The 14,933-nt window shown below is 40.7% G+C and overlaps 1 protein-coding gene across 1 annotated transcript; it reads right to left on the bottom strand.

The window, feature by feature from the left end:
• Nucleotides 1-1,300: 1,300 nt before the first annotated feature.
• LOC121920301 (L-amino-acid oxidase-like) lies at nt 1,301-14,892 on the bottom strand. Its single transcript, XM_042447433.1, has 7 exons — nt 14,832-14,892; nt 14,220-14,443; nt 11,987-12,093; nt 8,985-9,186; nt 7,483-7,536; nt 5,088-5,224; nt 1,301-2,109 (listed from the first exon to the last, which is right to left on the bottom strand). Exons 1-7 carry the CDS (start codon nt 14,890-14,892, stop codon nt 1,329-1,331), a joined length of 1,566 nt encoding a protein of 521 aa, XP_042303367.1. The 3' UTR covers nt 1,301-1,328.
• Nucleotides 14,893-14,933: the final 41 nt, after the last annotated feature.

The following is a 14,933-nucleotide window of genomic DNA, read 5'->3' as shown; positions in this document are numbered from 1 at the left end:
AGCCACTCTTTCCTCTGTCAAAAATAGCTGTTTTTCCTCCCAGCTGCCAGGGAATAGAGGATCATGGGAACCGATGCAGGAGGAACACTAGAGCCACACCAGACATGCATATCACACCAAACACCGAATTGAATGCGAAGTTGCCTGGGAATAGGATTTGTGAATTCCCTAGTTCACTGAACTTGCTTAAGTGTGGACTGATGCATGATTGCATTCGGAGTGCGATTGGAATGCCAGCATATGTGTGTAGTAACCTTTCGCACAATAACATGAATATGCATGAATGCATTCAGGATGCCACTGGATTATACTTCCAATTTCAGTTGTGTGATATCGTCCATTGTGATGTGCCCAAAGTCACCCAGTGGATTTTCATGACAGAGAAGATTCAAATCCTGGTCTCCAGATTCATAGTCCAACGCTGAAACCACTGCACCAGGGTATTCCAGATCGAGGGAAAAGCAGTGCGATAATCTCATACATTGTGGTGAAATTTAGTGTATTTCTAGGTATCAATTATGTCTGAATTTGCAGGTGCACATATTTAATAACCTAAAATTTCATAAGATTTAACTTCCTCTTTTACTTACTTGGGATGTGTATTTGTGGACTGATGCATTTTCATTGGGGAAGGAGTGGTCAGGAATTGGCTACCCCAGCTACTTGTTGCGCTGCATCAAGCTATCACAACAGGAAAAGTTTATGATGAATTCATTTATTTTCACTAAAATTGTGTGCATAAAGCAGAATGTTTATTACATCACCTGAAAAGAAAGTGTAAATATGTATATTTTTCTTCTGATGATGATGATCATCCTTTGGGGGGGAAAATCTGTACTGTTGCACACTAATGCCAAACAAATTTCTGAGGTTGTGGAACTGGGCTGTATATCCTCCTTTTCCTCCCTCAGTAATGCAAATATAAAATCCAGAAATGAACCTTTTACAGTACTATGGCTATTCAGCATAAAAACATACAAGGGTCTCTTTTACAACGTACAATTATAGCAATATGACTCCATTTTGGAGTCCTCGGATCTGCAGTTTGGTGAGGCACAAGAACTTCTTGGCTGAAAATTCTAAATGCCTTTCACTGCACTCCAAATTCCATGATTCCATAGGATCTTGCCATGACAGCTGAAATAGAATCATAGCAGTATATTTGTGTTGATCATTATTAGCAGAAAGGAATAGGGAGATTGCTTTTGCTCTTTCCCAACCAATGCCACAAACACCAAGCAGTTTAAAAGTTAGGAAGGCCCATCAAGTAGCCAATTCCTCTAGTTTCAAGAAGGGTAGATACAACAAAGGTTCATTTTTTCCAGATACTACAATGCAGGCTTAGTGGCCCTGAGGTGAATGCTACTTGCTGCCCTTATCACAGATTTCATTGCAGTTTCAATCCAACCATGCGGGTGGGCTGTATGTTCTCCTGCAAAGTAAACCCTCCCTTCATTCTGAGATAAGACACTGAAAAATTGGCCAATCTGATATGGAGCGGGAGAAGCAAAGGCCCCCATGGAAAATTTGTCTAGGACCCATTTTTGTATCACGTGCCTCTTGCAGACTGTTTTGAGATGATCTTTAGAGATATTGTGCACTTGTGATATGTCATCTAGCACCACATCAATGATTTTATCTTCACTGAGGGGAACAAAGAAATCAGCATCATCATTCAGAGTGTAAGAAATTAGGAGCACCCCAAGCCCACTGGTGAAGTTGTGGTTTGGATAGTAGATAAATCTAGATGGGTGGTCAGTGTATGATCTCCCACCTTGAATCCCCTCTTTCTCCCAAAATCTGTCAGTGCAAGCCAAGGCAACTTTAGTAGCACTGGCATAATGGAAGGAGCGCAAGGCATGAGCCTTTGCATGGGAAAGGGGAGGCTGGAATTTGATAAGTCGTGTGGCTTTGGTTGTAGCTGTGACAAGGACATAGTCAGCAGTGAGCCATTGCAAGGCCTTTTTATCCAGTTTGCGGAAAAACACCCTCACTTTCCAGTCTGAGCGAACAATCTTCTCTACTCTGCTGTTGAAGCGAATTATTCCACGCAGTTCTTGGATGAAGGCATTTGGGAGCTGGTCAAATCCACCTGTGATTTCTTCAAAACTGAAGTAGTTGAGTTGTTGGGGGGAAAAGGGAAGACGAAAACAATGAATGTATTCCTATGACATTTGTATTTCAAAAGTAGTATAAAAACACTGTTTATTTCAGTTACCTCAGTTAAACGGGGACATTGAAGACACCATACACTATATGCTATATTGTAGGATACATAAAACTCCAAGGGATACGTTTCTGAAGAGATGTTTAAAACTAGTAGCATACTAAAATAATCTGGAGAAAATCACATATTTGCTATCTAATACTGAAAAGTCTATTAAGTTTAATACTGCCAGATTCGTGACGAAAGCAGCTAACTTAGATTAGATTTCAAGGCTAATGTCTTGTTTGGGAATCTGTGATAGATATATTGATATTAATTTGAATGGATTATGTAACATTGTGATGTGCTTAATGTTCAACAATTTTATAATTTTCGTTTAAACATTTATAGAACCAACTGTGTTTTTAAAAGTTTGAAAAGTTTTTAATTTTGTAAGATTGTAATTTAATGGCTATAACCTGTGTATGGTTTACATGGCCAAGCCGGGATTCAAACTCTGGTCTCCAGAGTTGTAGTCCAGTGCTCCAACCACTGCACTATGCTGGAACAAGGTTTTTATAAACTCCCATAGGCACTGTCTAATCTGTACTCACATACAGAAATAATAGAACTAGAATTATTCATCAGTTCTCTTCCTTCTCAGTTGTTGAAAATATCAGTTCAAAAATCACAGTGAAACAGGTAGAAATGTTAAGATAATTTTAAGAAAACATCTTGAAGTGCAAATTTTCATGTGGAATTTTCAGGTTAATGCAGTGATAAGCAGGGCAGAGTGCAGACACATCTGTCATATGTGAAGATGTGCAGGAGTGAATTCACTTGCAAGCTCAGTGTAAGAAGTAACATGAGTGGTTTCTAAAAAATTCAGCTTGGACAGCTGTGCAAAAAACAAAACAAAAAGAAAAACATTCTACCAAGAGCCTTGGAGAGGGACCTCTTATTCCTGTCTATGGGAGCTTCCCACCCAGGGCACATAACAGCTTCAGAGGTGACTGGGAGGTTTGCTGGGGCCATAGTGCGATAAGAAATCTTTTTTTAAAAAGCCGCATCTCAGTGGCTTTCGATACCATCGACCATGGTATCCATCTGGATCGCCTGAGGGAGTTGGGCATCGGGGGCACTGCTTTGCAGTGGTTCCGGTCCTATCTCTCGGGCAGATTCCAGATGGTGGAGCTGGGGGACTGTCGCTTCGATAAGAGGGCCCTTACCTCCTGGTGTCCCTCAGGGAGCGATTTTGTCCCCTATGCTATTCAACATTTACATGAAACCGCTGGGAGAGATCATCCGGAGACACAGGGCGCGGTGTTATCGGTACGCTGATGACACCCAGATAGTCTTCTCTATGTCTCCGACTGATGCAGTAACTAAGGATGGCATCTCTCCTCTAGATGCCTGCTTGGCGTTGGTAATGGGCTGGATGAGGGAGAACAAACTCAGTGTGAATCCAGGGAAAACGGAAGTACTGGTGATAGGTTCCCCGGTTTCGGGTGGTGAGATCTGTCACCTGGTCCTGAACGGGGTCACGCTCCCTTGAAGGACTCGGTGCACAGCTTGGGAGTGCTCCTTGATTTGTTGCTCCAGCTAACATCTCAGGTGGATGCGACAGTCAGGAGTGCTTGTTATCAGCTTCGGCTGATACGCCAGCTGCGTCCCTACCTAAACCGTGGGGACCTTGAAACTGTTGTACATGCTTTGGTAACCTCTCGATTGGATTTCTGCAATGCGCTCTACATGGGGCAACCCTTGTACCAAACCCGGAAGCTGCAAATGGTGCAGAATATAGCAGCTAGACTAGTCGCTGGCAATTCCAGGTCAGACCATATAACACCTATCTTAAAAGATCTTCACTGGCTGTCTATTCGCTTCCGAGCTCAATACAAGGTGTTGGTTTTGACCTATAAAGCCCTAAATGGCTTGGGCCCAGGGTACTTGGAGGACCGCCTCTCCCCATATAATCCGCCCCGCACACTCAGAATGTCTGGGACAAATCTGTTGGAGGTCCCCAGGTCACATTTTGTGAGGACCTCACAGAGGGCTTTTGCCATCGTCGCCCCCTCTTTTTGGAATAAGCTCCCTGTAGAACTTCGTTCCGCTGCATCGCTTGATTCTTTTAAGAAAAATTTAAAAATGCACTTATTCTGGTTGGCATTTCCACCTTAGCCAATTCACTCTTTTTCTTTGCTCTGCCCCTGTTTTTCCCTACCGACCCCGGACCATTTAAATTCAATTGTCTTTTTCCATTTCCTTGCCCTTGTTATGCGTGTTTTATATTGATTCCTGTTCCCACTTTGTAGCAACGTTTTTAATTTTTATATTATAATTGTTTTTATCTTGTATTGCTATGTTTTAATCTTTGTAAGCCGCCTTGATCATCTTTTATGGAAAGGCGGGGTAAAAATAAAAATTATTATTATTATTATTATTATTATTATTAAAAAGGAAAAAAACCTTCTCAAACCTTATACAGTGGCTCCAGTCCTGCCCCTGTCTGCTTCTGGGTAGCTATTTTAAATAGTTTTTAGATAATTTAAAAATATATTTTTAAAATTTCCCATGAATTGCTTGCACATCATCGGTGTCATATCCAGCCTAGTCCTGAGATACAGGCAGCATGTTACATCTGCTGTTGTGATTTGTGTGTGTGAAAGACTGCACTGAAAATCATGTGCTCATCTGTATGTACTGTGAGGCCAATGTCTCCCTACTCATTTCACAATTAAGCTAAACAGCTTGGAAATATATTGCTTCTTGATGTAGAAAACTAGTCTTTGCTGTCTGTTAGCAGCAGACACAGGCTGTTACCTTTTCAAGCTAAATGCAAGCTCCCTTGGGAAGTGATAAATTGATGACAACCTCACCTTAATAAAGAGAATTTTTCAGTTTGCATCAACCATGTAAATGCCACATCTTCTCCATTTACCTGCCACTATCTGCAAAGGCCACATGCTCTATGACAGAGTTAAGAAACGAAAGATAGAATCCAGCATCTTCATTCAGGATGTCACCAATCATATCGACTGCTCCCCTGCTCAGATTTCCTTCTTTGAGTAAGTATTCCTAAAAGGAGGGAAATGAGAGCTGTTGTCTGGGAAAGACTGGTTAAATGTACAAGGGCTTCCCTTTTTCATTTTTGAATGCTAGCTCATTTCTCCTCAAATTATTTTGTCAAGCATGCCAAAATAAACATAGGCTTGAGTCCTGTTGGTGGAATGAAACACAGGGGTCTTTGAGGATCCTTTCCTTCCCCGGCAGGCCTGTATGCTTTTTCCTGAGAACCTTCTCCACACGGTTAAGGGGTCCTGTCCAGCAGAGCAATGGGAATGGCTATCTCAGGGCTGCATAACTGGAAACTTTCCTCCTCTTGCCCAGTAGGAGTTTTCTGAGTGGAATGCTCCACACACACACAACCCAAAGGCGCAAAGTCCAAAACCTTACATATTTTAAAATGAAGTACTGGCTGTTGGTTCTGACTGTAGCTATACAGTTACTACTATTTTTCTTTTAACTTTCCTCTACTTCCCTTTATCTATGGTAATATAATTATTCCCAAAAATGGATACAAAATGTCTAGATTCTCTTCTTTCTCTTCTTGCAATATTCTTTAATTACTGAAAACAAAAGAAACAGTCTAAAATCTATTTTGGCTAAAACCCAGATGGATCTTCAGAATATGTCCCTTTGAATTTTATCACATTAGCCTGCTGTGCTGCCATAGTCATGATAGTTTAAGAATGGAGACACTGGTTTACCTCATTTCTTATCACGCTTTCCCCCACAATGGCACTTTGGTGATCCATAGTCATGTGATCTGCTTTTCGCTCTGTCAAAGGTGTATTAGCAGCCTCAGTCACTACTTCTCTCCCTTAAAGCAGGGAGCGGCTGCATGCACATTCACATAGCAGTGTTGCACTTTGCGGGGGGACAAGCGATCATGGTTGCCAACAGCTTCCCAGAGCTAGCTGTTGTGTGAACATGCACAAATCAGCCAGCTTTGGGAAGCTGTTGGTAACTGTAATTGCTGTGAGCGGAAGGAAGAGAGGGGGAAAGGAGCAGAATCATGCCCAGTCACAGCACATGACTGCCTGAGAAATGGAACTGTAGCGAAAGCTACTAATTGCACGAAGGCGCTAATGTAAAAGTAGCAGGATTGAGAGACCATTGATGGGTTTTGCCCATCAGTGAAAAGGTGCATACAGAAACAAATGGAATGCAAGGGAGTGGCATGATGGAGACAACATTGTATGATAAGTACCAGCCAAAGCCACTTTTAGCCAGTTAAAATTCTGCCTTGTGTGATAAATTTATTTATTATTTATTATATTTATTTGTATCCTGCTCTTTTCCCAGGACTGAGACTCATTAATATTAATTTTACTTCTAACTATTTTGTTTTGTCAGTGTTGTGTACATTCAGTCTCAGGTGAGCAATAGTTTGGTTTGCAGAAATGAGGACCAGGGTTAAGGACAGTCCTTCTCTGTGTCAGTAGAATCAATGTAGTGCCCAGAAATACATATGTCTTTTATGAATGAGAATATTGGGATATGTAGCACCTTTGAGACTAACTGAAAGAAAGAAATTGGCAGCATGAGCTTTTGTAGGCTTCAATCTACTTCCCCAGATGCATTTGGTCTATGAGATCTCTCTACATATTGATTCCACAGACTAACATGGCTATAACTTTGAATAATGGGATATGAAATGGACATAGCTCTCAGAGGGAAAGATCACATGCCATCCCTAAACAGTGTCCCTGCTTCCCCTCCAGGCTTTAGCATTCCTGCCCTCCTACTAAATGAACGATCCTGGTAGCTTTAGAACTTCTAATTCTGAACTGAATAATTTCCCAAAATCTATTTATGACTGAGAAAACCTTTTTTTTTTCTTTTTAAGTATTGGATAGGGTTATATTGTGTGTTTTTTCCTCCTGTTGTCCTTTGCATCATGTGCCTTGATGAACTTGATAACACAGGGGAAAATGTAATTTCCCCAAATCTTTCCACGCTACACTTTTTCCTCCCTTAGAAAAGTGATGAAGTACCATATATGTCGCTTGGGTTTCACATCTACTTTTCAGGTCAAGTAAAAGTAGTAGTAACCAATATCCAAAAAATTAAACGTCTAAGCTCTAGGAAGAGCAAGCCTTATTTGTGATGCATTTTTATGCCCTTCTCTCCTCATCATTACAGGTTGTGCATGTGCTGAATAAACCATCTGCTTGCAGATGTGCTCCATAGAAACATTTTGGGGGAATGTACAGGATATTAGGAATATGTTTTCTATTTTTAAACTAAACCAGAACCCCACTTCTTCTTACCTTGGTGGAATATGAATCATACTTCTCCTTCAAAATTGTGCAGTTTTTTGTCACCTACACGGGAAATATAAATAAAAGAAACAATAAGTAATATGAAAACTTTTATGTCCATTAAATATCTATTCAGTTTTCAAAATTAAAAAAAAACACCATTTGTCACAGAGACATCACTAGTGCTTACATTTACATGTGTGCTGGATAACACCACATCCCTCCTAGCCTTATGAGTAAAGGTTACAATTTCTGTAGCTCTGTTCTTTTGTTTGGAAAAATGTGAGTAAGGAGAGACATAACAGAAGTGCATAACGGGATAGAAATCACAGAGATAGCCAAAAAGTAAAAGAAATTAGCTTGCTTGGGAATAGTGAGGTGGTGGGAGAACAGGAGGACACTGTGACACAAAATGACTCCCAATACTGCAGCGATGTTTCACATATGATGACTAATAGGACTGCCATGTGATGGGGAGCTTATTGATGGGTTTCCTCCATCAGTGGAAAGGGTCATCCAAACCATACTTGGGAGATACAGCAGCTATGGACCAGAGGCAATGTCATGTGGTGAGTATTGCCAAAGGTGCTATTTTATAATTGCAGTTTAAAAGCTATGTGTGGCGGGGTACAGACCACCTAAAAAGGGCGGCCTGCCGGCACCTGCTTTTCTGCTGGAGGGAAGCCTCAGCCGCCAAATGGCAAGGCTTCCTGCCAGCGGAAAAAGAACCCGTAAAAAGCGGGTTCTTTCTACACTGCAGTGGCGGTGTAACAAGTGTGCCAGAGGGCACTACTGGCACACTCATTATGCAAGTGCTGCGTGGCACTGTGCGGATGCCCCGCAGCACTTGCGTAACAATGGCGGTGCCCATCTGTACAGGGCGCCGTCATTTTGATGCCCTCGTCACATGAGAGGGGAGAGGGGTATCTAGAAGTGCCACCCCTCTCACGTGACAAGGGCATCCTTTTTGGCCCGTCTGGACTAGGCCTGTGATAATCTAACTGTGTGAAAAAAGCTCTAGCATAAGTTTTTGCAGACTTGGTCTACTTCCTCAGAAGCATCTAAATAGATCAAGTTGCTAAAACTTCTTTCACACAGTTAGTCTCAAAGGTGTTACAAGATCCTGTTGCATACAGAAGTACATAGAATTGTGCATATTATGGAGAAAGTGGATACTAGAACCTGGGGTAATCCACTGGATCTAAATGTTGGGAAATTGAAATCAGTAGGTCTTGCTTTTGGGTATGTGTGTGAGAGCATTTGTGGAGGGCCCTTTCTACTGTTTCTTCAAAAAAATGGAAGTGAACTTTGTATCACTTCTAGTTCTGAAAATCAAAATCAAAATAAGTACATTTACAGAGGGAGGAGTACAGTCCCTGGTGGAGTTGGGGGGGGATTGACCTGAGACCACCTGACACCCTCCCCCCCATGTTAGGAATTATGAGTTTACCTTAATGTGCTAAGTAGAGGCGAGTATTATCTAAGGCCATCTCCACAGACAAAGGACATACCTTGTCAAGTGCTCCCTCATACAATTCATCAGCAGACTTTCCCTTCTCGTGGGGATACAGTTCATATCCAAAGACATCAGCGTTTTCATTCACTGCTGCCACTTTTACCCTTCTATTTCTAATCAAATACCAGGCATTTCCATCATTCTGAACAAATGGGTTCAGTGTGAGGTTGAATTTCTTAAGGTACTCACGAACAATTCTGGGGAGAAAAGCAACAGCAACAGAATATGTGAGAAAAAAAGCATTTTGACAACATAGGACAATATTGTAGCTACATTTTTGCAAGTCACAAGGTTAGATGTTTCAGGATAGCAATAAATTTCCCAGACTATTTTCCGAGGAATACATTTTTATCTAGGACAAAATTTCATTAGATTAGACATATTTGTGTCTCATATGCAACCATGCGTATGGTTTGTTCACTATTCCTTTCCTTATTCTGCTACTCAGTCAACACTTCTAAATGTCAAAACACAACCTTATTGTCCAATTCTGAAAGGCAGGTTCTTATCATGTCAGTTCCTGAAGCCACAACCCAAATAGAGTCCAAATATTCAGACTGCAGATCACTATCTCTTTTTCCCTCTTTCTATTATATTGTGTGTGTGTGTGTGTGTGCATCTAACAATATCATAGGATATTGTTCCTGGGGAAAAAAATCACTGCAACTCCTGTTACTGTGGCCCCTTTCACACTACACAATTATAGTGCTATTTTTCCTATTTAACTGTCATGTTTCCATCCTATGGAATCCTGTGATTTGTAGTTTAAGGATGGTCCTCAGCCAGAGTACTCTAGTATTATTTATTTATATATTTTATTTAGAGTACAGTATTTATATTCTGTACTTCAGCCAAAAACGCTCCAAGGGCAGCTTACAAATCATTAATTCAGCAAATCCCTGTATGTCACCAAATGACAGCTCCCAGGATTCCATAGGAGGCAGCTGTGTCAAAATACAACCTTATTGTCCAATTCTGAAAGGTTTGTTTGTTTAGTGTGTAAAGACTGAGAGAGGATTGGCTCAAAGAGGACAAGGAAGCAAGAACAAGGTGGCTAAGGTTTTTAATAAATGTCCATTTTTCTCTGAGTCTGCAGAGAGAGAGACAACTATAAAGTGGAGTGATGCTGAAGGAGGAGAAAATGTAATTGCCTCAGGTGGCCTGAAAGCAGAAGTGGGCAAAGTGTGGCCCTTGGGCTACATGTGGCTTTCAAGGCTATTTTTAGGAAAAAAAAGAGAGAGAGAGAGAGAGAGATGGAGGGAGGGAGACTGCAATTGGGCTTGTCCTTGCCGAATTTGTGGTATTGAAGGATATGATGTTCTTGAACATATTCATACATTCACCACATGTGGAACCGATTGCCTCTAATCTGACATCCATCCCTTCTAGCTGTCATGTGAAGGATTTGCAAGTTAATTTCACCCACGTTAACATACATTTTAAAGTGATTTTTCTAGTTGTTGCTGAAATAAATGTGAGAGGCTTCTCATTCTGAACTGTGTTCCACTATGAACTAAAAAACAAACAAACAAGGCAAGACTTGTACCCGGGACTGATTTAATACAGAACAGTTTGAAGAGAGAAAGTGACAGAACCTGACAAGTGGTCACATACAGCTCCCAAATGGGGCCACTCAGGCACATCATCAATGAATTACAATCCATTCTGGACAATAATATCACTCTTTCAAGGTCTCTTGGTGGCAGACCTTTACTTGAATACAGACAGCCTCCAAACCTCAAACAGGTATTCACCCACAGGAAGACACATGACACAAATGGGGACACAGGTACTAAGCCTTGCCACAAACCAAGATGCCATTTCTCCTTACACATTTATCCAGGAAATATAATCACAAGACCTAATGGCATCACCTACAATATTGGGGGAACCTTCACGTGCTCATCCTCCAATGTGATTTAAGCCATACCATGTCACCAATGCTTATCAGCACTATACAGCGGTCAAACAGGCCAGTTTCACCACCAGAAGATAAATGGACATAACTCAGACATTAAGAATGGGAATACACAAAAACCTATGGCAGAACATTTCAGTCTCCCTGGGCATTCCATCTCAGACCTCAGAATAGCAGTCCTTGAACAAAAGAACTACAAAGGTCGACTGGAAAGAGAAACAGCAGCATTGGAATTCATCCATGAACTACAGTCCCTCAGCAGTGGATTGAACAGGGACAATGGCTTCCCCTGACTCCCTACACACCCTTCAACACTATCCAACCCCATCTTCAGGGGGGCATCCTACACTCATCTGTTATCTTCACCTACAGGTTACTTTCCATTGCCAAACTGGTCTTGCTTCTTCATTTCCATACTCCTTGGCCAGTTCACAATGTGTTTCTTCACTAGCAAAGTTGAAACTGTACTTGCTTCTTCATTTCCATACACAAAAGATTTTAAATTTGAATTGACATTCTCACATACCAGTGGCACATATATGTCTGTCCCTGGTTTCCACTCCACTAAATGCGTCTGAGGAAGTAGACTGAAGTCTACGAAAGCTCATGCTGCCAACTTCTTTATAGTCTCAAAGGTTCTATAAGATCTCTCTACATGTGATTCACTGTGTTTCTAATATAGCCGTTCCCATAACACTTCACGGCTTCCCAAAGGGTTCCAATAAATTCACAGAGAATGGGGCCCTGTTTGCAGCAATTGGACTTTGTTTACAGCAATTAAAGTAAGCTGAGGAAAAAGGAAGAAAGTGGGAAGAGGAGAGAGAAATTGAAATATTTTAAAAGCAGCTGATAAAGTGGGATGATAGAGGATTAATCAGGACAGTCCCTGCCAAATTGAGACAGTTGGAAGGCATGTGTGTAGGTAAATGCCTTAAACAAAATAGTATCTACATGTACCCCACTTGCTCATGCCTAGCAAAGTTTAACCTTTCCCTTTCAGTTTTGAATACTGTGCATGAAGCTATAGCAGAGGAATTAACGGTTTTGGCATGGTTGGTGGCATGCCTTTCTTTCCTTACTTCTGTGCCTTGGGCAGACGCATAGGTCCCAGGTCCACGTACCAGTCCTTCTCACGGTAGGTCTTTATCCTACCCCCAACACGGTCACTAGCTTCCAGAATATGGACCTAGAAATAATAATAAAAAAAATGTATGAGTGGTTTTGCACTATGTCACTTCATTCCCGATCGCTACTTCTGGAGTAAAACATAGCTACACACAAGGCAAAACACAACAAACACTTCAATGAACAACTTAGTAAAGGACCATATCAGCATGGATGATACCTGCTTAGTATGCAGAAGGTCCCAGATTCATCCCTTGCCATCCTCAGTTAAGCAGATCAAATAGCAATGGAATGGAAAGAGGTATGTGCAGTGGTTGTAGTGTGGATTGAAGACTTCAGAGACCTAGTTTTAAATCTCTACTTAACTATAAAGTTCATTGACTGACTTAACTATTTCTCAGCCTAATACATCTCATAGGGTTGTGGGGACAAAAATGGGGAGAACTTCCTAAGAATGCACACACACCAAATTATATAGCGGTATATTTATTTACAATAATAATAATAATAATTATAGACTAGATTAGACTAGAATAACTATAAAAAGAAACTTCAACAGAACAATAAGAAAAACAAAGACAGCAGGAAATAACTCACAAATATATACAACAGACAAAAAATAAGAAAATAAGAGTAAAAACTAGAGAGGGCTCCTGTAAACAAACAAACTGTATGACCTGTTCTTAGCATTTTTCAGATGGCTCAAGATAACGTAGGTGGCTCTCCTGCACATTTCTATCAGCACAACAATCAGTTGCAGTAAAAATAGAGCAATTTTCAATTAGGTTGTTAACAAATAACTACATTTTCAAACTCTTCTAGAACATGGCCACATAGCCTGAAAATCCCACAAAAAACTATGGATGCTGATCATGTAAGCCTTCGGCTCTACATTTTCTTTACGGGCTTGCAATTACATGTGGGACATCCAAGTCTGAGGCATTATACTAGGTCCAAGAGGACCAACAACTTGCCTACAGCGACTGGATGTCCCTTCATATTACATGATATACCTTACAAGGCTGCTGTATTAGTTCTTTATGACCACTGACGAAGATGTTCAGTCGAAACGTGTTTGGTCTCTATTTTGTATTTCCCAACTGTAATAGGCGCACTGTGTTATCCCTTTTAATTTGTTCTCTGCTGTGCACTTCCCAACTATATGGGCATACTGTGCTATCTCTTTTTATTTCATATTGAGAGGCACAGAGGAATTTATCTGCCAGTGCACTGGTACTTTGTGTGCTTGACCTTTTTATGGGATTTGCAGTTCCCAAGCCTAGTACTGATTGGCAATATTAGCCTTGTGTCTGTTAGGGTGTGGCTCACAGGCCAGAACAAGCCTTTTTGTGCTTAGGATAGCTTTGTAATTTTTGCATTCCATTGCAACATATTGTTTTAATAAAATTGCTGTGTACTTACCATTTTTATCCCCCCTAAACTTTTTGTCCACTCACTTGCATGTTTCAGTTTAGGGCATCACCTGCCAGTTTTTCCTACAGCTCAATTGAGCCCAATTAAGAGTTTGTACCTTTCTGGGCCTAAACTTCTTACCATTTTAGCATTCCAACTTCCTACCATCTTGGCATCTCCAAATGCCAGTGAAGTCACTGAGCAAGGTCTGTGAACATCTCTGTACTGCTCACAAACAAGAGATAAGCATGGCAGCATTTTAAATAGCTGCTCGAAGAGGACCTGCATGCAAGCTAGTACAAAATGGAATGTCATTCCAGACTACAGTCAATGAAAGCTCATGCTGTAATAAACATGTTTTTGAGAAACCCAGGTTGACTTTTAGTGATCACAGCACTCCTTTTTAAGTGCTTACAGACTTTCTGTTTCATGATCTGATCTGGAATCATTTTAACTGCTTTGGCAACATTCTAGGGAACCTATCATATGGATTTGCATTTCAGAGAGCTGTATTTAAAATTCTCATCCAGAGAGCTCTAGTGCCTCACCAGACTACCAATCCCATGATCTATAGATACATACATGGCAGTTAAAGTAGAATTATAGTGGTATAACTATGTAGTGTGAAAGGACCCTTTGTCTCTTTAAAGTGTCTAAGGATTATTTTGGTATTAAAATAATACTAAAAGAGCACCCTTTCTTCCTTATTTAGTTATTTGGTTATTTATTTACTTGGTAAGATTTAAAACTTTTTTTCTCAGAATAATTATTTACCTGATGTCCAGCATCTTTCAGTAATTTGGCAGCAGTGAGTCCACTTATTCCTGCTCCGACAATCACAACCACCTTGGGCTCTGAGGTCTTATTGAGACCATTCTTGGCGATGTTCAACAGCTTCTCATAGTCAGGGTCATCAAAACACTTCATCCATTCCTCTTCTTCAGCAGCATGACTGTTGGAGACCAAGGCTGCCACAAGCAGCAAAAACAGAGAAAATACTAGAAGAAAGAAAAGGAATGACTTCACAAGGAAAAGGGAAAGCCAATCAGTAAAACATTAAGGCAAAATGGGTTTATTTCATCCGAGCTAAACATTTTGGTGCTTTCGACCTGAAAAGAATTCAGGTTCTAGAGAAGATCATTTGAAATTTATTTTGTTAAATCTTGTAAATCCCATTGGAATAAGTCACCACTTTTTGTTTAGCTGATCATAAACTGAGAGGATATATGGTCATCTGTCAGGGATGATTTGATTGTGATTTCCTGCATGGCAGGGGGTTGGACTGGATGGCCCTTGCAGTCTCTTCCAACTCTATGATTCTATGATTCTAAGAGGTCACTTAGATGTTAGTTTTTTTAGTGCAACAATGTGAATAATCCCACTCACACATTTTGGGTTTCTTATTCATACATGGAACCACATCGATGTGCATCTTTGCAAGTTCCATTGCTGACACATGCAAGCATTCAATAAAGATGGAGTTGACGA

The sequence above is a fragment of the Sceloporus undulatus genome, chromosome 2 (assembly GCF_019175285.1).
Source record: "Sceloporus undulatus isolate JIND9_A2432 ecotype Alabama chromosome 2, SceUnd_v1.1, whole genome shotgun sequence".
Taxonomy (NCBI): Eukaryota; Metazoa; Chordata; class Lepidosauria; order Squamata; family Phrynosomatidae; genus Sceloporus; species Sceloporus undulatus.
Note: the sequence above shows the minus strand (reverse complement) of the source record. Positions and strands in the feature narration are given on the sequence as shown.